Raw genomic sequence first — 20,982 nt, forward strand, 5'->3', positions numbered from 1 at the left:
AGCCTGAAGTATATCAGAAAGGAGCAGCCTCAAAGATCTCTGCCAAGTTTTGGTTAATGCACTAGCGCTAAGAAGGGAAATACAGTAGAAAGAGAGCAGCCCAATCATTGTGCGGCACACTGGGAGCGTTGGCCCGACCACATGGTGTGCATGGGGACAGCCTGAAACAGGTTATGAGGCTAGCAAAGAGGAAGGACGACCACACTCGAGGATTCGCGAGCGGCTTCCTTTGCCCCGAATAAGCATCCACATCCCGGCCCAGAGGACGTTGCGCTTGCTATTTTTTGGCTCGGGTGGGTACGCCGACAGGAGCCCATGGATACATTTTAGGAGACAGCTGCAGGAGCTGCGATACTTTCGTCCAGCTTCTGAAGCAGCATTGCTGCAGGTACAAAAAAGAAGCATCAATCTTACGCTATGGTGGTGTCAGCACGAGGCTACCGGCCATCACGCCTCATGCAGAAGACAGCGCTAAAAACATGATGGACAACACTTGAAGCTCGTCTGTACTCTGATGGTACGACGCCTCTGGGCACCAGTTTGACCGGGCTGTCGACAATAGAGAGACAAAGCGCGGGCACATGCAGCCTACGAACCGGAGTTGCAGTAGGTGGTTACAAGCGCGCCGTCAGCGCACGATTTTCGTGAAATGGCACTTGGCGAATCTCTGCCGTTTTGTGTTCGAAAGCCGTCCCGCAAATGAAGTTCCTCGATGAAAAAGCAGAGCCGGTCACACTGCAACGACGAAAATTCACCAACCCAACGGTAGCTGTATATGTACCTGAGTAGCCTGGAGAGTAGTAATTGACAATTTCTGGGGGATAAAGCTCCGTGATCTCCTCCACGAAGTCTGCTACGCTACTGCCGGCTTCAGAGTTCCGGATGCGCTGAAAGAATGTAACATCGCGTATGAAATAAACGTTTGACCCGAACACCTGTCGTAATAGTATGAGTCAGGGTACGCTTCTGTCTCGTGCAAATGTCGGGTTCTACTGACACTGTTTCTATTATGATCAACAGTTCATGCCGAATCACAGTGTTTCCGACACAAAATGCCAACTTCCGTGACAATGAGTCCCCGTCACTGCGTGAGTGACGCTCCGGGGAAATTCAGAACTACGAGGCACTACTTAGGTCTGCCGTTTCGGTAGCTGTACCTGAAAATGTCAGACTCTCTACACAGTGCGTGTAACAGCGTAGCTACTACGTACTTGTCTACACTCACTACACTGCCGCTAGTTACACGGGAAACAGAGGTAAAATGTAACCTGCGTCCGGTCATTAACTGCTTCTTCTTTTAGTGCCGGACCGGAACCGCGTAAATCAGCATTATACAGTGATTTGTGTGCGATTTCTTTTACCAGAAGCTGCTCCAAACCTCCAGATTGTACGAACGAACGCCTTCCCTGGACGTCGTTAGGCAAAACCTTGGCGAACTGCTGGACAACATATCTGTAGCACGATGTGGCGCACCCCCATGAGCTACACGGCTCACAACGTAACGTTGGTTTTAATCGTTCTGGATCCCCAGATTCGGCGGAGGATATCTGCAGAAGCCCCGAGGTGATAGTTACTAGCACTATTTCTCCCTTAGTTCTATTGATTTCCGAAAACTCGCTTTGTCGCAGCGAAACCCACAGCAGTCGACAGGCGGTCGTTATACGCATTGGAAACAATGTTCAGTGGCGGAAGAAACGTACACAAAGTCACCGCTGTTTACCAGATACGATCGTAATCAGCCTTTCGAAGTGGAATCTTCGTGGGCGGTTAACATAGGATAAATCGACCGCCTCGCTGCGGAATTAAAACGCAGATTCCACGCGAAGCCGGCAACACTTTCCTAACCTGACACCGGCCTGAAGATGACGGCTCCGTAGTCAACTCAACTGAGGTGACTTTTCGTGCTAATAAACTTGGACATCATCTGCAGCCTTTGACTTGCATCGGGTTCAACAGTCTCAACTCAGTCTCCACTCTTGAAAGAAGCCTAGTACTCACTTGAGGATGGGTGGCGGGGCCTCATTGAGGAGGGGCTCCAAGGCTGCTAGGTGTGTACACTTCTGTAGGATGCTCTACAAACATAAAACCACGTCTTATCCTAGCATACTGGTGTCCACATTTTTCCCAAATCGCTGGCTCGGTTGTCGACTGGGGAAAGTCAGATCACAAAAGCACCTCGCCACGAAAAAGCTTTTTTACTGAGGGTGCCAGCACAAAACTCAGCAACAAGAGACTGATAACGCCACTGAATAGTTGGCTGTGACCACTATTTTTTAGTGTAGATGATCGAAAGTTCGCAACACCTTCCTAGGAGATGAAAGCGTCGAACCATTCCACGCTCATGACAGAGCGGCCGACCACAACAGTGCGAAAATACACCTCACCTTTAGCGCTCTCTTTGTCTTCGTCTGCAGGTCATCGGTGGCCTTGGGGTCGAGATGTATCTGCAAGAGCCTGCGCCGCTCAGAGAAAAAGCGGAGAAAAGTTACTGAAAAGTTAAACAATGCTACAGAGCCGCCAAGGGAAGCATTCTCAAGAAGAGTTGCGTCAAGTCCATAGTGACCTTGAACCACGAAGCAAGATGCAATCTCCCTTCACTGTCAGCGGCGCCTGCCGAATATTCCAGCATTCACCAACCGTGAGGGATGAGCAGATGCGTGGCATATCTGCTGAACATGTGTGACCACCGGCTAGCGAATCAACACGATTATGCGACAATATCGGTCTCCAATCACCGGAATAAATTAAGCCGCGTTTTCGGATGACGTTTCCATTGACCCTGGAGATTTTCCCGAGGCCTCCTGAGCAGGGACCGGACTCTCAGCTCCTGTGAAGCCTTTCCACGTGAACAGGACCAGATGTCGTAGCATCGCGCGTGAGGGAATCCTTTCCCGTTGGCGGTGGACATCGAAGAGGGGTAGTCACGGCCTCGAAGGATCAACGTGAGCGCCGAGCTAATGACGACGACGCTTTTCTGCATGCGTATGTCACGACATTCCGGATGAAGAAGAGCCCGCGCGAAGGAACTCACTTGCGAAGAACGTCAGCTTCGGCAACTGCCATGGCGTGGTCCGGAGTGTGACGCCCGATTTGACCTAAAGTCCTGGAAACCAAACACGTGCGTTGCCTAGCGAACGGTGGTTCAACACCATCGGATGAGACCATTCACTTCAGTTGTCACCAGTATCTGTGGTAGATCGACAAAAAACGGATCCAGAAGTCTAACAATAGATGCCCGCGATTACTATGCAACAGATTCCTTGACAAACCGCCTGAAGGTTTGTTCACCAAAATATGCTCTCTCTAGTGTCCTCCTGGGGTGCCTGCCAGTCTCGTACGCTAACTGGACTCGCGCTCTAGCCGTATACATACATATATGGCTATGTAATAAGATATCGGCTCTGGGTGCGCAGACGCCTGTATTCGTGTAAAAGTATGCACATACAACAACAAACTGTCTGTTTTTCACAACACAGTCCATTCTGACACGAGAAAGTGTGTACTACAGTATCGCGAGTCACATCCGTGTTCCGAAAACGCCCCTCACCAGGCGGCTGCGGCCTTCAGGTGGTCTTCCAGCTCCTCTACCAAAGCGTGCTTGAGAGGCGGAATACCCTTGGAAACAATGATTGCCAGCGCAAGCGTTTCCGAGAACGCCGCAATATAACCCAGGGCCATGATGCCAGGCAGCCTGTGGACCGGCGAACGATAGGGAGGGGACTGGAGAGACGCCAAAGATATGCGCGGATTTTATTTTTCATCTCATGCTCATCCGATCCAGGTAGTCTGAGGAGAGCACAACTATCATAGGTCAGCGTGGAACCGATGAGAACCGTTGACGTGGAAATCCTGTCGTGACCACAGGTTCGCTTGGTCTGCCGCTGAGAGGCTGCAAACGCACTGCCGCATCTCTCCTAACATCCTACAGAAAGTCGCCGACAACATTCGCGTACCTGTTGTTTCCCCGAGCATCAGTGATATTATCAACAAGTGCCGCAACACCGCCTGGCCATACAGACATAATAGCATCGTATCCCATAAGAACGCGCCTTTTCGTAAGGGCGTGCACATGTGTATGCATACATATATGTAGATAGATGAGGGTTTTCTTGCGAGCAGGACACATGCAAATTGCTGTGAGTTTGCTTCTCCCTCGCGAAAAAAATAGGTGGATCGTATGGTGGTATGCTATTCATGGAAGATCAAGCCCGGTTTGCGCACCAGCGTTCACAACGAACTTGGCAAGGTCTTGGGTGTGTCGGACGATCTCCCGAATGCAAGTCGCTGCATTTTTCCTGCTCGCAAAAGCCAGGCAGCATACTTAGGTTCGGGAGTTGAAGTGGTCTCGCCAGGGAATCACAAATCGACGTGTTTGATAATCTCGGCGCGGCGTCTAACTATCAGCGAAGCTATCCTGACGCAAGACAAACTTTCGTTGGTGGCCCTTGAAACGCGACGCTTGCTTCACAGCTGCGCGCACCGGGCCCCGTTATCTCGCTGCGTGACTTGCTGCTATTTCTGTTAGAATCTCGGAGACCGAATGCGGATGGCCATGACGAACTGACTCCACCTGAGTACAGCCCTGTTGATCGACTTCACCTCAGAAGATTAGAGTGAAATATACCTCCCTCCATTGGTTTCTTTCAACGAATTCCAGGCCTTTTAAGTGGTGTTACGAACCGGTTAACTAGTATAGTGGCGTACTGGAGTCTGCAACAAAAACATTTAGCTGTGCCGTCAGAGGAGCTACAAACTAACGGATGAGCACGTACCTGACAACCTCATCTGGGTCCTGGAGGCAATGAAGGATTTTGGGAAAAATTTCTGCCTCTACAACTATCTGCTCAGACACATAACAAGTCAGAGAGGTCAACTGCTGTCATGTGAAGGCAGCAACTTCGTCGTCACCCATCGAGGCCTCGTTGAACCCAGGGAGACCATAAACAATCCCGGAACCCACATAATCTCTGCCAAGAGGCAGAAGTGTTCAGTTCCAGTTTTTTCTTAAAGGTAACACGGAAGCGCACATTCTTCTGTCGTGCAAACTCTATCCCGCATGCGGAAACGTACCACAAAATGAACCGGCAACTGGCTTCGCTCTATCCAGTCACCAGAAAAGCAGACTCTTATTTTATCGACTTGACGTATGGAAGCTGTACCGTCTCCGAAAGTCCGGTAGAGCATACGGTGTGCTATGACTAGAAATATCTGCAGTTGTGCCTGCCAATATCATCGTTCAAGTTGACTGGATTCTCTGAAAAGCTTGGAACACAAAGTAGCCGAAGGTCGTGGCCACCACGTAATGCGGAATGGTAACTTCATATATTTGTTTTTGGAATCTGATACTCAAAATTAACGTTAGTTTCCGAGGCATGAGGCGGCTTCGGTGCGGGATCTGATCCGTAGATCTGAGCCATTGGCTTCACGCCACAGATTCTGTTACTTGAGCTGCAGTTCAAGTTTACGATATTTCAAACCTGCAGATTTACTACGTTCGATAGTTCTCATCTATTCCATCTTACCTTCTGATTCACGCAAGAGTAGCGGCAACACATAGCTCTCATCTGCATCTTCCATCAACAGCTTACCTCAGCCAGGTCTACCGAGTGAGTCGCAATTTTCCCAAGGCATGCACACACCTGCCGGATATCCAAAAAGCATGTTGCGTTGAAGTGGTGTTGCTGCACATAATGTCTTCTGGCGAGTTGTTCCAAAGGGTAAGCTTCCCAGTTGAAAGGACAGGAGGCCCTCTCCGGTCTGCTCTGTCCTCGGAAGCAAGCACCCCCTCCAGAAATACATAGCGTGGCGAGTTTTCTGTCGCATGCTGATCCTCTTCCGTCGATGGATCCGGCGGACGCATACGTTGCTTGTAGAGAGCCTGTTATATGCCTCAGCAGATGCTGTGTGATGAGAGAGGTATTCACAAAAACCCGTGGTTTCTCGGGTTTTTGCGATAGCAGTTGTTGCATCAACGACGTATGTAGCACAGGGATTCTCAGCCGGGGTGTGTCAGCTAACCTGGCGCTTCAGAGCGGCATCTGCATGAGAGATTTCCTTCGCTAGAAGTGGCACGGCTCCGATGTCGCAAGCAGCCTGATCGTCGGAAACGCGGGGAACACTAAACGGCCATTTAGTCTAGCTTGGCCACATCGATGCAAATGCTTATACAGAATGGAACGATCCGCAAGGCTGGTTGGCATTAGAGCAAGAAATTTCCAAGCAAGTCAGACAGCTGACATACGCATGATGAGTAATAAGCCTGCCACACAAAGGCGCATCCCTCGTATCCAGTTAGCTCATGTCCTACAACAGGTGACATTCTGACCTCCAAACATGTCTCGATTCAGGGACTGATCCAGGTTAAAAACAAAGAGTTCTCTACTGGGTGAAACAGGTGTGGATTCGTGCTGTAGCGTATTCCCACCGGTACTCTGATCATGGCGAGCCTTTGGTTCCGTATCCGTCTCTTGAGTCGCTCCGCATCGGTAGCTCTACCTGTGCCAGCTCGGGAGAATGCTTGGCGATGTCACTCAGAGCGGACGCCGAGATCCTTTTGAGTGGAAGCTCTGGCTCCTGGAAGCAGAGTACCAGGAGGGGCACAGCCCCCGAGTCGACGACAGCCTGGGCCAGAGACTCTGAATGCCTAGCAATGTATCCTGAAGGCGAAAGAAAAGGGGGAACATGCAGCGTTGTCTCTCCCTGGGCCGGCTCCACGTTTCCGAGAGTCGCCAGAAAAGTGGTTCTGAACGACAAATTTATTGCAGGCGTTAGTCTGAAGTTGATGCCACACTCGAAATGAGAGAAAACAAGTCTACATGCGCATCCGCATGTAAGAATATTTGTAAGTCTGCACCTAATATGTTTCAAGCGAATGCATGCAGATGCCCCTGTACGTGTATGCAGGCATCTGCGACACGTGGAACATTGAACAAACTCGAATCATCTTGGGTCCGTTCCCAATGAGTAGTACCAAGACGAAAGCAGTTTCGTACTCCACAAGGACCATCAACATCTCCGTTATTTATTGGACTCTGACAAGCATCTCATGCTCCTTGGCTGACGTAAGGCACATCGGCCTCACCAATTGCCCATGCCGCTGACTCCTTGACTTGAGGGTCGAACTCCTCCAGACAGGTCGTGAGAGCCTCGAGAGCGCCGCTGTCCACAACGGCCTAAGTGCAGAGACACAAACCCGTGTACCAAAGCCCGTGGCTTTCATAAAGGAACAGCCGTCGGAACGTAGACTCCTAAACGACAAGATCTCGCATCCCACGTCCTTGAAATCAGGAAGCCAACCGACCGTCCGGAAATGTGCGGAGAGGGACAGAGTAACAGAGAGACATTGCAAAGGTGAATTGGATCCAAACACAGGAAAGCAAGCAAGCTATACTTCCGGTAGTCAGTCGCTGCACTAGCGTTGCTCACGTGTGCATGCCTGTAGGTTCAACATGATGTTAACGGCTAGATTATTTACTGTTCGTTCTACCAAAAGATTACCTGCGCCAGTTCAGCGGAGTGCTTCGACACAGCCCGGATGACGAAAGCTGCGGAGCGCTTGTAAAACCTCTGCACCGCCACATAAACACATCTAACTCGAGAAAGACTATGCTGGTATCTGGCCGAGAGTTTTAGCGTCCACACCCCAGAGTATGGACCCTTTGCGGTGTGCTTGAGTTTTTTTGTTTTCGAGCACAATACGGCGAAAAACAAATCGAACCTTTCAACCCTTCTATCGACCTTTTGACTACACATACGCAGGCTCATTTCTCTGAATACAGGGACCGTAAAGTACTTCCGGAGTCTGTAGTCGTTGATTTAGTCTCCCCGTCACCACTGTAACATGCCGTGACGAACTCTCCGACTCACGTTTTGCTGCGCGACAGAGTGTGCGAGCTGAGGTAGGATTTCCTGGGAAACCACAGCCTCTGCTAACTCCTCGCTATGACTAGCAAGTCGACCCAACGCAAGTGCAGCCGTTTGTTGGATACTAGGCACATTATCCAACAGCAAGGGCCTGAGCAAAGACATCACACCTTTTCGTAGAGGCGGGGACCAGGCACACGAAGAAGACAAAAGATGGCAAGAGAGAGCACCCAAGGAAGAAGAGTACGGAACTGGAAGGAGTCGATGAAAATACTGTTTTCTAGTGTATTCCGTCGCCAAAAAGGTCTTGGAAAAAGACTGAGGCAAAATCCATTCGGAAATATAGAGCTTCTCCACACAGCAAACAGGTACTCTGTGCTCTTCTATTGTGAACCTCTTTTCCTCTGGAGGCCCTGGATGGAAGCATCCATCTACCCGATTTCTTAACGGTGAGGCCCTAATACCCTTCTTCATATGCTCAGTTAACAAAGCGCATTTGCAGCTAGTTCGCACGCTAACACTACGTGGCCAGTTTTCTCGGCCACGCCCGCCGTTCGACTGAAGACGTTACCAACTAATGTTTTTGGTAAAGCTCGCCAAGCCTTTCTCACTCCGACTTCGTGGCACGCTTGTCCGACTGTAAACGATATCTTTGTTCGGTTACTCCACAGTGGTGAGTCTCTATTTCCCCCTCTTTCTCGTCCTTTAAACCCTTTCAGATTCCTCTTCTTTCCCAAATGATATGAAGATGCTCGCGGGTGCAAGGCACAGATCGATTTCATGTTTAGCGATAGGAACGCATCCAAGGCACTTGTCTGCCCCAAACAGCACCACGGGCCGATCGATCGAGGAGTGTACCTGCGCTGTGGAGAGTCTCGATGTTCTGCGGACGAGAAGACAGGTCGGCGACAGTTTGGACGAATTGGACGCGCGCCTTTTGGTACTCCTCGAAGACCTGAACGATGCCGCGACTCATCTTGTCAGGTTTCCCACAAAAGCGAACAACAAGTCAACGGGTGACGCGCCGGATGGGAGCAAGGCGTCAGGAGCGTGTACAGCGACAACCGGACACAAAGGGAATCGCTGGTCACTTCCGTGCAGTTCTCGTCTCTTCGGAAAGCGGAAAACGCGAAAAAAGCCAGTGGAAAGAGCATTCATGGGGGGCCTTGTTTGTGCAAATTGCGGCTGTGGCATAGGCGACGTTGTCGGCTGTGAGATAGAACGATCAAGGGCTCTTTTGCCTAACGTTTCTATAAGGGACTGGTTCCAGCAGATAGCCTCCCTGGTTCGTGCCAATAAAATGGTACGCTTTCAAAATTCCCTACCCTACAAAGTCACACACAGTTTCAGGGGCACTTTCTCAAGTGGAAGATTGCAAGCGGCGCCAGTCGAGTGCTGTGAATTGCCCATTTCCGCTGTTCGCCTCTGGCACTTGTTTTGCACAACTGCAAACACAAGACGTCCTGTCCAGCTGGTCGGCCGCAGCCCCAGATGTGGGGCCTGACTCGCCAGTTCGTTTTTCTTTTAGTCGTTGAATTATGCGGTATACGGCTTCCATGGCACTTGCCCATCGATCTCGATGCTTGCACACCCGCAGAAGGTCTTAAATCTCGTATCGGGTGGTGAGCTTGCTTTCCCCTGAAAACCCATCTGGCAGAACTGACGAGGCCACTCCGCACTTCGTCTCGATTTTTTAGGCCTCCAGCTGCAGCTGCCCTAGCACCCACAGCTACGGTTTAAAGTATAGTGTACTGACAAGAATTTTTTCGTCCTTCACAGCAACAAGGCAGAGATTTTTGCAGACTCCAGGCAAAATGCTCGCTAACGTGAGTCCCTCTCTCTTTCTTTTCGGTGACCGAAGATTCCAGCAAGTAACCGAGAGTTTTGCTTAGCACTGCCCTCAAGAAAGTGTTTCCGCATCACCCACACGGGGCGCAGTCCCACAGGCGTAGTACAAACACACTGGCCATCTATATACATGGAAATATACAAAATGTGTGTATATAAACCTGTTGCCGCCATTATGCCGAAGCCTGACAGCGTATCCCCGTCTTCGCCGACAGAAAACGCCTACCCGCTGAACGGTTAACTTCTGCACAACCCTCACAGCTTACACGCATACACACGAAACCGTCATTTTCTTCTCCCGTCGATTGTTCGCGGGAAGAATGCAGCCCTCAAAAAAGCATCTTGTGGCTGAAGCATGTCTCCGCGTCAAAAGGCAAGACCACTGCCAACGCTTTGCGGCGACGTCGAGCCTCCAGCACTCGTTAGTTCATGAGATGGCGCTAGACGTTCAGGGATCGAAGGGGCGGGAAGACGAAGAAGATTCTGGCTTTTGAATAGACAGCAAAAAATCAAGAAAATTTGTACTTTTCGGTACCCTGGGCTTTCATTCCACTTTCATGTGGCGCGAGACGTGACCAAGAGGGAAGCTAGAAGGTAATTTACATTGCACCCACTTATTTCCTGTGGTTGGCCTGGACCAGCACTTTTTCTTCGACATGACAGGAGGCATCGCCACAACCCGTCATCTTTTAGGTCCACTTCTTCCTCAAATGGAGACGATAGAGGGTACACAGAACGAGATTGCTAAAGGGTTCAGGACTCTGCAGCGTATTAATACCCGTTTCCGCAAAGCTCGGGTGCGTTTGTACAATAGCGAAGCGTCTCCGTTGCTGGCCACTGCCGGAGCAGGGAAGTTGGATGGTGATCTGGAGGCGGGGCGGAGGATACCTCTTTCGTCGCACGAACCTGAGTTTCTGAGTTTCCCTTCCTCTACAAAAACCAGTCATCTGCGGAAAGGCCACGCCCTGTCACGGAATCGAAGAACTCTTCCAAGTGGCAAGCGAGGACGCGTCCGCCCTACTGCGGCACGTCCTGGCCCTCGACAGAATGGAGGGGGAAACACACAGTTCAGGTCTACGAGTGATAAGCAGCAGTCGTCGGAGATTCGCGATCCTGGAAAACTTGCAGCTGTAAGGAAGAACGCGTATTTTTCTCTCTCTCCTCAATTGCACCAGCCTCCTTCGGCAACAGGTGCTCCTTTTTCCAGGTGCCGCAGCCAGTGTATGATAGACGAAGGAGAACAACCGGAGCAGCGGGTCAGACATTATTGTTTCGGGTTCTCACATGGAGGGGACGAGCGCGCCTCCAGAAGGAGAACGCTGGACACGACAGCGACTGCAGCCTTTACATGCCCTGGGCCGCAACAAGATATCCCGCCGTGCATACTGGATCTCTTCGAGACTCATGAAACTTCTATCAGGCGAACCGTCTTCTTGAATAGAGAAGCAGAAGAGTTTTTCAAACCTCCGGGATGGATTGTGCAGGAGACGACGAGACAGCAGCAACTTGCAGGTCTCGGAGGCACCCAGAGACTGACCCCCTCCCGGTCTTCTCAAACGAGACCCAACACGGGACAGGACCTCTCCTCAGCCATCACCATCGACGAACGTTCCTTACATACACGGGCACTGCCACTAGAGGAACCGCCATTAGCCGGCGCTGAAGCGGTAGACCGTCGGAGCAACCGTGAGGAATGCCACTCGGTTGCTAATCCCCCAACGGTGCTGGCGAATGGGGCCAAGAAGCCTGGCATTGCCACCGAGAATGCTGCATCTGCATACGCTCCCTCGAGCACCACACTATCGGAAATAACGAGCAAAACATCCGTTTGTCAACCGCATAGTGGTCGGCAGTCAATTCGGCTTCCTTCTACAGGGCAAGAATGTGCCAAGGGGGGTTGGAACCGGCCGTGGTGGGATACTCCCGAAGAGTCTGCTTTGCCGAATCGTGGGGGACGAGCAGGCAACAGTTCGCATGTCCGTCTTCAGTATATTGACGATCGAGGCGGTCCAAGGCTCGCGTGTAGACCTCGTTGCATGCATGCCCCAATCGAAGGCGGCGCGACGAGTCTTCTGCCGACGAATGGACGGCGCGCCAGATCGGACACCCAACTGGGAGGGTTGAAAAGGGCCAATGGCAAGAGCAGTTGTGTTCCTGAAAGCAGCAACAGATCTCAAACATATTCGCCAAACGGCAGAACTGCCAAAGACAGTGCCGATGAAATGCCGAAGGGACAGGATGCGGAACCACCGTGGGTTCCCCTTGTTGATGTGGCGGCTTCGGAGAAACGTATTAGAAGGAGGACTGACAATCCACCAGATGTTCCCGGACATGTGTGTGGCGAAGGTACAGTTTCTTCCGCCACTCGAGTCAGAAAGCCCGGAGCAGAGGACCGATGTACACAGCAGTCATCAGCGTGTCGCCCTGCCTGCACAATGCCAAGGAAACACGCCTATGGCAAAGCGGGTGTGAGGCCTGTTATGGGTCAGACAGGTTCAGTGTCAAACGATTCCCCAGCCTCCAGGGAACACAGTAGTTCTGCAGGAGAACTAATAACACGAGAACCACGTTCAGAAGGACCGGCTCCATTTGAGAGTGCTGCACAAAACCCGAGCTACTTGTCTTCTTGGAGATTCCCAGGCGCAAATTCGCGTCACCTTGCTGGTTTTCATAGACATCCGTATCGCTCGAGAGCAAGTTTTGAACCTCGTCGGGGCAGAGGTGATGTAGAAAATTTGGCTTTTTACGAAGAAGTTCTTAACAAATCCTTTCGACGCTCGACGCTTGTGGACCCCTAAACAAGCATGCTGCAGGTTCTACAATAAATTGTTTCGGTATATTTCATCAGCATTTTGCGCACTCATTAGTGTTCACCACCCACTGTTCTGGACTCCAGTCACATACTTGCGGTCAACGGACAGGAAACCACTCAGGGACCAATGAACGTGTCGCACTCGCTTGCATCTGTATCGCCAAAACTCCACTACACAAAAACGTTTTCAGCTGCCATTCTGCGAACTTCTTCTGGGCTCTTGGATTTCCGTACATGAGTGAACGCTCCCTAAAAATGAGGAAAAACTCTTTCCTTTTTCGGCGACGGCAGACCCAACCCGAACACTTCCGCGAACATCAGAAATGCTCTCGATCCTTTTTGTCCAGCAAAAAAAGCGTTAGACGAAATATGACAGCAAGCACAAACAGTGGAACCAAGCCACTAAGCTGTCTGACCAGTTTGTGCCGGAAGGTAGAGACCCCGCAGTTCGGCGCGTTTGTTCTACTCTTGCTGGAATTCGCTTCTTTCTGCCATTGGACCGAGGGGATTCAATCCATAGGTGTGTCGTCTCCTCTTTCCCGTTCACCGCTCTCCGTACCCTTTCCATTCCCCCCTCTGAACAAGACGTTCTCAGTGGTCTAGGTGGATGCAGCAGTCTTCCAGCTGAGTGACAGTTTTCCCACAAAAGCAAAAACACACGCTATCGGTGTACTTAGTATACTCGACTGCACGCCTTGCAGAAAATGTGGCCAGATAGCTTGCCGAAGCAAAACCTGTCCACATCTGCCAATCTAACCTATCTCGGACTGGACTAACGCAATCAGTTTGCCAGGTCGAAGTCCTCGGCGGATGCGAACGAAATCCTCCCCCCAAAATAAAAAGTTGCTACAGCTCATGAGTCGACTCGACTCCTCATGTAAAAAACACGGCAACTGTTTTCTTCCTCTCCAGCGGTGCCTCCCGACCCTTTTGAGAATCTGGGACCTGGAACTGAGTTTCCTTCTAGTGCGTACTGGCATGCGCCGTTAACCTACATAGGCATACGCCTATGGCGGTCCATGCGTCTACATCTCTATAGATGTGGATACAGCTAAGTAATGGGTGGTCTAAGATTTGACTGCACGTGCACACAGGGATGATTCCGTTTCTCAGTGATAAAGAATACATGCTGAAAATCTGCCCCCTTTCGCGATCTCCTCCTAGACCAAACTGCGGGATCACACCCCGTAGCACGAGAGGCTTCATGGCTAAATTAGAATCACGACGCTGCCGCAGCCAAGTGCTTCTGTTTCACCCATGACTCTCCTGAACCTCTCTTTTACCCGAAAGCTTTCTCTCACGTGACTGAGGCGCGGAAAACTTCCAAAGCCGACCATGACCTTTGACATGTGAGTGAATTCAAATGCTTTTTGCGTGTCTCTGTTATCTCCTGTGACGCGAAAAAACTTTTGAAAGCTACAGTTCGACTGTCTCCACTTCAAAATCTGATTTAGTCGCGCCACGATGGAGCCCCTCCCCCCCCCTCTCACTAGTCGTAACTCATGTCCGAAGCTCACAGACAAGTCCGAACAAGCCTGACAGGTCACACTGCTCTCTAAAGCACCTGCTACATCTACCCGACAGCTTTATACATCTCTGCTTAAATACGAATACTTCTGTCGCTCTACATGTAAAGAGATAGACGCGCCGAGACGTCAGACCCTTTGAACGCCTCCTGATCTAGCAGTGTGGCCGTCAACAGCGGGTTTGTCCATCTACGGGTAGATCTACGCTGAATGAGAAGTTTTGCCGGGATTACAGAGTTTCCGGTGCTCAAGGTTCAGTTACGCCCGGCCGTAAACTTGCACGTGAGAAAGCACGACCACCGCAAACTTGTGCTCGAGCCTGTCACTTCAAAAGGGAAATTTCGGCTGGCATACAGCCCCCCCAAAACAATCCTCTGTCGGGAACAGAGTCTGCAGAGACCAGAGAAGGCGCCCGCTAGCCGAGAGGAAAACTGTTGGGCTGGGGAGACGTGACACCAGACCCCCAAGAAAACGCGAGGGAGTGAGAGCGGAGCCTGAGATGGAATTGACGACAGCAGACCAGACGTGGGACCTGAGGGCGTCGGGCGTCTCCCTTACGAAGCGAGTTCTTCGCCGGTGCCCTACAGAGACACCTTCTGCATGAGCGACTCCAACGCTGCTTGGCGTTCGTGAAGCAGAGACAGCTGACTCCCACCGGCTTCGATGACTCCTAGCAGCTTCGCTGCAACTGAAGACCAAACACAAGGACAGGACGAAACCGCTGCTGGGACGAGAAACCGGCATGACTCTCCAGAATTGGCGGGAACAAACAGTCTTTGCAGCCGCGAGAACACACATGCTGCTTTTTTCCTAGCCTGCTCACTGGGGAACTGCTGCAACTGTCCGAACGCAAGGCGTCGCTCTCACCTTTTCGCTCTTCGATCTCCATCTCACTCTCTCCTTCACCGCCAAAAAAACCTTTCGGTTCTCCGATCCTCCCTCCCTTTCCTGCGGCATGGAAGCCGGCGCCCCCGAAAACGACGCCTTCCTCTCCGCTCCTCTCCACGTCTTCTTCGGCCGCGAGACCGCGTTGGGTTCCATTGAGCCGGCAGCGCTCAAGAATAATATGCGGAAGCTTGGCGACGTCTGTCTCCAGCTTTGCCCAGGCCTCTTCAAGCTCTTGAAGCCGCAGCGATTCATCCTTTTGTCGAAGTTGTCTCCCCGCTTCTACGCAGAGACTCTCCAAGAGGGCCTACTCGGCAACAGGGGCGAAAGGAGAAGAACCAGTGAGCAGAGTGAGCACTGTGGACCCAACAGAACTAACCGCTTTGGTGTAGGCACGAATTCGCCCAGAGCCAAGAAGCTAGACGATTGAGAGAGGAAAAGAGAGCAGTCCCGACACTCAGGACAAAGAGACAACCTACGGCGGAAGGAACAGCCGTCGAGAAATACCGACAAACACTTGCTTCTCTTGATCTGTTCTGATCTCTCTTCCGGCCACGCTGTTCTTTCTCCTCGCGCTCGTTCACCTTCCAACCCCTTTTCTCCATCTCGACCTCAGCTCTTTTTCTGTGTCTATCTCCTTATACTTCCTCCTCCCCCTCACTTCCCTTTCTCTCTCTGTGGCGTTGGGTCCTCACCATGTTCGTTTGCACTTGTTCGAGGCGCTTCTCATCCTCCTTCTGGCGGCGCGTCTGTCGCTCGTGCGTCTCCCACATTTCCTTCACTTGCGTCTCCAACGCGTTTGCACACCGCGCCAGGTTCGCCGTCGTCGAAGACCGCAGGCGACGTTCCCCTTGCCTCAGAGACTGGAGCAGATTCGCATCTGCGAATTGGAGCGTGGTCACCAGAGAGCTGGCGAACTGCAAGCCACGCGCAGAAACAAAACGTCCGAGCTGGGCAACAGGCCAACCAGAGAGCGGCCAACCCCCACTCCTGGAGAGTTTTCGCGCCCACAAGACCCAGGAAAAAGAAGGGAAGCCTGCCGCGCGACATCTGCGTCTGCGCAGAGGAAGAACGCTACGAACAAAAGGAGAGCAGGCGACACACTGGGACGAAAGAAACGAAAAAGACAAGCGGTGGCCCCAGCACACAGCCGACAAAAAGGAGCCTCAACCGCGCTCTCCAAGCTTCTCGTTGTTCACGGAGCAAGGTAAACGAGTCAGAGACACTGCACAGTTGAGATCCCTTTGCATTGTGTCTCTTCGTCTGTCGGAGTAAACTTGAAAGGACCCGAGAACCGGCGCTCGCCTCTCCTTGTCCCCTCGAAGAGAAGGCTCCTCGCCCTCAAAGACCCCACGCCTTCGCGCCCCGTCACCCCCTGCACTGACCTCGGCTGCGGCTGCAGTCGCGTGCCGCATGTCTTTCGTCGCGCCGCTTGCCGAGGCTTTTTGCGCCGCGGAAGCGGCCGCTCGGATTTTCTCTCGCACTTGCTCCACCTGTGCTTGGTGGCGCCTGAGCATCTCCGCTGCATGCGCCTGCAGATCCTTCGTCCCCGCTTGCTTCGGCAGAGCCACGGACGCGCCAGCGCGGGCGCCTACGCCTTCTGGTCTGCCTGCGCCGATGCCAGCGGCCGCTCGCCCAAAGAGCAGAGGACTCACGTCCAGAGAAAACAGAAAGAGAGAAGAAGACAGACAAGAGCCCACGAGGGCGAGAGCCGGAAAGGCCCCGGCCGAGGCTGCTTCTCTGTGGGAGTCGCTTGCGTGCTTCAGCGTCTGCAGGGCCAGGGAACAAAGGAGCGGTCCTTGAGCAGCTGCATTCGCACACGCTCCCTCGTCCTGCGTCTCGGCTCCTCCCGCGTTCTTCACGGCGAGCACCCCACACAACGACACCCACGGTCGGCTCACGTCTCCGATAGGCCCCCAGGCGTCTCCTGGCGCCGCTGCAGCGGAGGCCTCCCTGGAAGCCGAGAGGAAATGACACTGGAGGAGACACACGCGACACGCGTCGTAGACGAAGGCCGCCGGCACTGCCGACACGGTCAGCGAAGGAGGCAAGGGAAGCAGCCCCAGTCGCCCGGCGACGCAGCTGTGAGCCTTTGACCCGCACACGCCCTCTGGACAGCGAGAAGCCGAGGGCGAAGAAAGAGGGTCTCTGGCGTCTGCGGCAGCGTCGCAAAAGTGAGATTTTTGAAGAAGGAAGAACTGGAGATGTTTCGCGCCTGGTGCGCCGCCCGCGCCATGGTTTCCAGTCTGACCTTCCGTGCCCTGCAATTCGCTTTGTTCTCCACACACCGTCCGCATGCAAGGCGTGATCTCGTCTGCCGACGCCCACACAAGGAGGTCTCCTGCCTCCGTAGCTGTGAGGAGCATCGTCAACGGATTCGTGGCGAAGAGTTGCACTCCGCAAAGAAGACGGTCGTTCTTCGCAGCTCCATCCGCGTCCTCTTCCGCGCCGCCTTTTCCAGCTGTCACGACGCAGTCTCGGACTGGCTGCTCCGCCGCGCGCACATCCTGCGGGCCCTCCTTTTCCGGGGCGTCTCTCTTTTCATCGTCCTTCTCGGTCCTCCGAAGGTCGCCTCTCAACGTGAGCCATTGCGCGGCAGGCACGCGTCGCCTGGCGGCGTCCTCTGGGCCGAACTGTCTCTCCTGAGGCCCGCGTATCGGAGCCTCCGACGGCACTGCATCCAAGCTTTCACCGACGCTCCGCTCGTCTCGCTGAATCAGCCACAGGCGCGTCTGGGGATCCAGGAGACACGCGTCGTGGCTGTCCCATCGTTCTCCCGCATCCTGCTCCGCTTCGACTGCTTCTTCGAGCAGCCGCGCCTGCGTCGTCGCCTCCCGGAGAGCGAGAGCGAGCGGCGCAGGAAGGGCGGGGACGCGGCTGGGCAGGAACGGACAGAAACAGAGACACGCAGGCGCGTCTTCCTCGCCTTCCACCGCCACAGACGCAGGCGACAGGAAGACAGAGAGCGCCGGCCAGAGGTCCAGAGCCTCCGACGAGCAGCCCAACGCAAAGTCCACTGGCAGAGTGCGCCTTCTCTCCGCGCCCCACGCTGACTGCGAGGCGGGAGGCTGGTCAGAGGAAGTCTGCCTGGGGTCTCGAGGCAGGCAGGAAGGAATGAAGATCTCCGTTTCCGGATGTTCTGTGCTCACGGCCACGTCGAACAGCCGCAGGACCGCCTGCTCAGCGTCGGCACCTTCGTCGCAACCCGCAGTCGACAGAGAGCCTTCTCTGCGGGGAGTCGGCGCCTCGTGGGAGAGGAGGACCAAGGCCGTCTCCGCGAAAGGGTGGAACAGACACTTGACCATGTCCCGGCGGGGCGGAGGCCCTGTCGGAGGGGGACACGCGCCGGAAGAAGTGCCGGGCGTGGGGAGTTCGAGGTTTCGCTGCAACTCGTCGAGGAGAAGAAGTCCGCGGACGCGTACCACTGTCTCGCCGTCTGTCTCTTCCTCTTCGTCCCAGTCTTCGTCTCGCAGCCAGCGAAGGACAGGTCGACGCGACGAGGCCTCCGAGCTCTCCCTCTCTCCGCCGTCTCCACAGACCGGTCCCCTGGCCCCATCCCTCGACTCGGGCCCAGCGAGTGCGGCGACGCAGCAGGCAGACCGTGAGAGAAGGGCGATGGCAGAGCCCGAGGCGTTGCAGCAGACGAACGAGAACGGACCTTGCGTTTCGACGTCGTATCCCAGCACGCTTACCAACGTAGTGTACGCCTGCGCCGTCTCGCCAGCGGCGGGGGTTTCTCTGGAACCGCCGCAAAGTTCGAAACCGTTCTCGGCCGCAGGCTGCGGAGACACTCGAATCGCCACGACGCTGCTGGGTGCTCCGCGTGCAGGAAACGACGAGCTCCACTGACGCACAATGGAGAACGAATACGGCCCTCCCGCGGTTCCGGAGCCTCTCGAAGACTCCCCGCCGGCACAGCTGCAGCTGAGTTGGACAGGAAGCAGGTCTCCGGGAGGGGTTGAGGGGGACGTCTCCGTGGACGGGAGGGGCGAGGCAGCCGGGACAGAACCGGACGCAGGCCGCGCGCTTCGCTGATGAAGTTGTCGCCGGTGGCTATCTGCGCGCGCGGCGTGCGAGATCGTGGAAATCTTTTCTCGGATGTGGGCGTGGGTGAGCGCCGAGCTGGGGAAGACTGAGGAAAACGAGCGGGAGGCGACACACGCACTTTGGCCTTCACTCCGCCTGTCTCTGTCCTCGCGGCCCGCGTCCCCGTCACTCGCCTCGAAGTGCTGGACACGCTCCAAGAAGGGCGAAGCAGCTTTGTCAGTTATCCAGAAGAGAGAAGAAAGTGGAAGGGGAGAACCCGTGCAGCTCGACCGCACCCTGTCCCTGCAGTCTCCAGTCTCCTCACTGGCGGCAACCTTCGGGGCGCCTCCGAGGGGGGAGGCGCGCACAGCACACGCCGCGCCTGCCGACTCAGAGCCAGAAGGAAAGAGTGGCGCTGAGAAAGGCGACGGAGTGGAAGAAGAGGGCGCGGCCGGAAACAAAGAACTCTGGTCGCGTCCTAAAGACGTGTCGTTGAGTTGCAGTGGAGTCGCACCCGACAACTGTGCAAACATGGGGGAAGAAGACAGACCTACTCCAGAAAGAGAAGAGGAAGAAGAGGACGAGCCTAAGAGGGAAGGCGCAGTGAGTGATGCGGAGGAGGAAGAGGGTTGAGTGGAGGGAGGAAAGAGAGAAGAAGAGCCCAGAGAGGAGGACAGGGAGGCCGAGGAAGCAAAGAGGGAAGGCGTGGAGAGTTTCGCTTTCTCCTCGCCACCCGTAGGAAGGAGGGACGATGAACTGGGGAAGAGAGATTGCTGGCCGCCTGCAGCCGTCGCAGAGCTCGTCGGTTTAGACGACGGCGCAGAGGTAGGAACGCCGAAAAAACTGGACATCTTTGCGAGGGGAGAAAGAGACGAAGGAAGAATCCAAGGATGAAAAAAGTCGGAGAGAAGAACGACGTGGTCACGAGAAAACACGGGAAGTTATTTCTCGTTGGAGGGAGCCAGCCGACGGCAAAAAAAGCACCTGGTACTCGAGAGAATCAAAAGCTGTGAAGGAAAGGCACTAAAGCACGTGTAACATTTCTGCTGTTTCTGTTTTTCGCAAGGACACCGGAAAGAACAGCGACCTGTACATACACCCGAGGTCCCCGCGGGTTGGACGTAGACGCAAAAGCGCTCCTTGTGCCTCCGCTCGCCGAAGCACAGGAAGCGGCACGGTGGAGAGGCAGAGCGAAAATACAAAGGGGAAAACCGTGAGAGATAGATGAAGCGCGTCTTCAAGAGAGAGCCTGTCGAGAGAATCGCCTGGCAAGGGAGCGGGCGCGGTTTGTACAAGAGAGGCTGCGCGGGGCGTGTCACCGTCCGGCGCGCGAGAAGGGGAAGTGCAAAGGGAAACGGAAAGAAGGATGAAGGCGAAGGGAGAAACAGAGGCACGAGCGAGCAGGCCATGCAGAAACGTCGATTTTTTTGTGCTTGCATGCTCGCTTCTAGCTCGGCAAAAGTCGAAGAAGCGGGACAAGAACTGCCGCCTGAGCTGTCGAGACAGCGCAAAGCGGGCGGGACGCGCATCCGCAAACAAAGAAAAGGTAGAGGAATTGACCGGAAGACGCGAACAAAGGACACGAACCTTAACGGAGACTCTTTTCCCTTAGACGAGGCGCAAATACATAGAGAAGGAAGAAGAGGGGCCAGCGAGACAGCACGAAAGACAACTCGAGCGATTGGCGGGCTTCCAGCGTCGAGAGTGTCTGTAGGAAAGTGGAGCGTCCTTGGCTGCGCCCAAGACGAAGAGATATCTACGTAAGCCGATATCGCCTTGTGTTTCGGCGTGTTTTTTGCGGCTGTTGCCGAGGAGAAAAGGCGCCCGCCCCCCCTCTCCTTTCCAGCGGAAAACTGCATGCACGACGTTTCTGGATCCGCCACGAACAAGCGCTGCAACCTCGCCACAACCACGGCAGAAACGAACGAAGAAGGCCTTCATCTCTCTGTGTGGTCGAAGATGTTTCTGCTGCCGAGTGGACCAGGGAAAAGACTGTTTCTCGAAACCGAGATCTGCGCTTGG

General features: G+C 53.9%; 2 protein-coding genes across 2 annotated transcripts; both read right to left on the minus strand.

The window, feature by feature from the left end:
* Positions 1-326: 326 nt before the first annotated feature.
* On the minus strand, positions 327-8,839 carry NCLIV_006730 (putative armadillo/beta-catenin-like repeat protein; the record flags this gene model as incomplete). The annotated part of the gene is made up of 17 exons (XM_003880184.1): positions 327-382; positions 782-887; positions 1,362-1,452; positions 1,999-2,072; positions 2,385-2,454; positions 3,032-3,103; positions 3,548-3,691; positions 3,954-4,005; positions 4,222-4,295; positions 4,773-4,840; positions 5,589-5,639; positions 6,019-6,093; positions 6,496-6,656; positions 7,082-7,172; positions 7,498-7,566; positions 8,475-8,500; positions 8,722-8,839. 17 exons carry the CDS (start codon positions 8,837-8,839, stop codon positions 327-329), a joined length of 1,398 nt encoding a protein of 465 aa, XP_003880233.1.
* Positions 8,840-14,630: 5,791 nt separating this feature from the next.
* NCLIV_006740 (putative armadillo/beta-catenin-like repeat-containing protein) lies at positions 14,631-19,811 on the minus strand (the record flags this gene model as incomplete). The annotated part of the gene is made up of 4 exons (XM_003880185.1): positions 14,631-14,737; positions 14,917-15,241; positions 15,630-15,851; positions 16,320-19,811. The coding sequence occupies 4 exons, from the start codon at positions 19,809-19,811 to the stop codon at positions 14,631-14,633; spliced, it is 4,146 nt and encodes a 1,381-aa protein (XP_003880234.1).
* Positions 19,812-20,982: the final 1,171 nt, after the last annotated feature.

Source organism: Neospora caninum, chromosome II (assembly GCF_000208865.1).
Source record: "Neospora caninum Liverpool complete genome, chromosome II".
In the NCBI taxonomy this organism is placed as follows: Eukaryota; Apicomplexa; class Conoidasida; order Eucoccidiorida; family Sarcocystidae; genus Neospora; species Neospora caninum.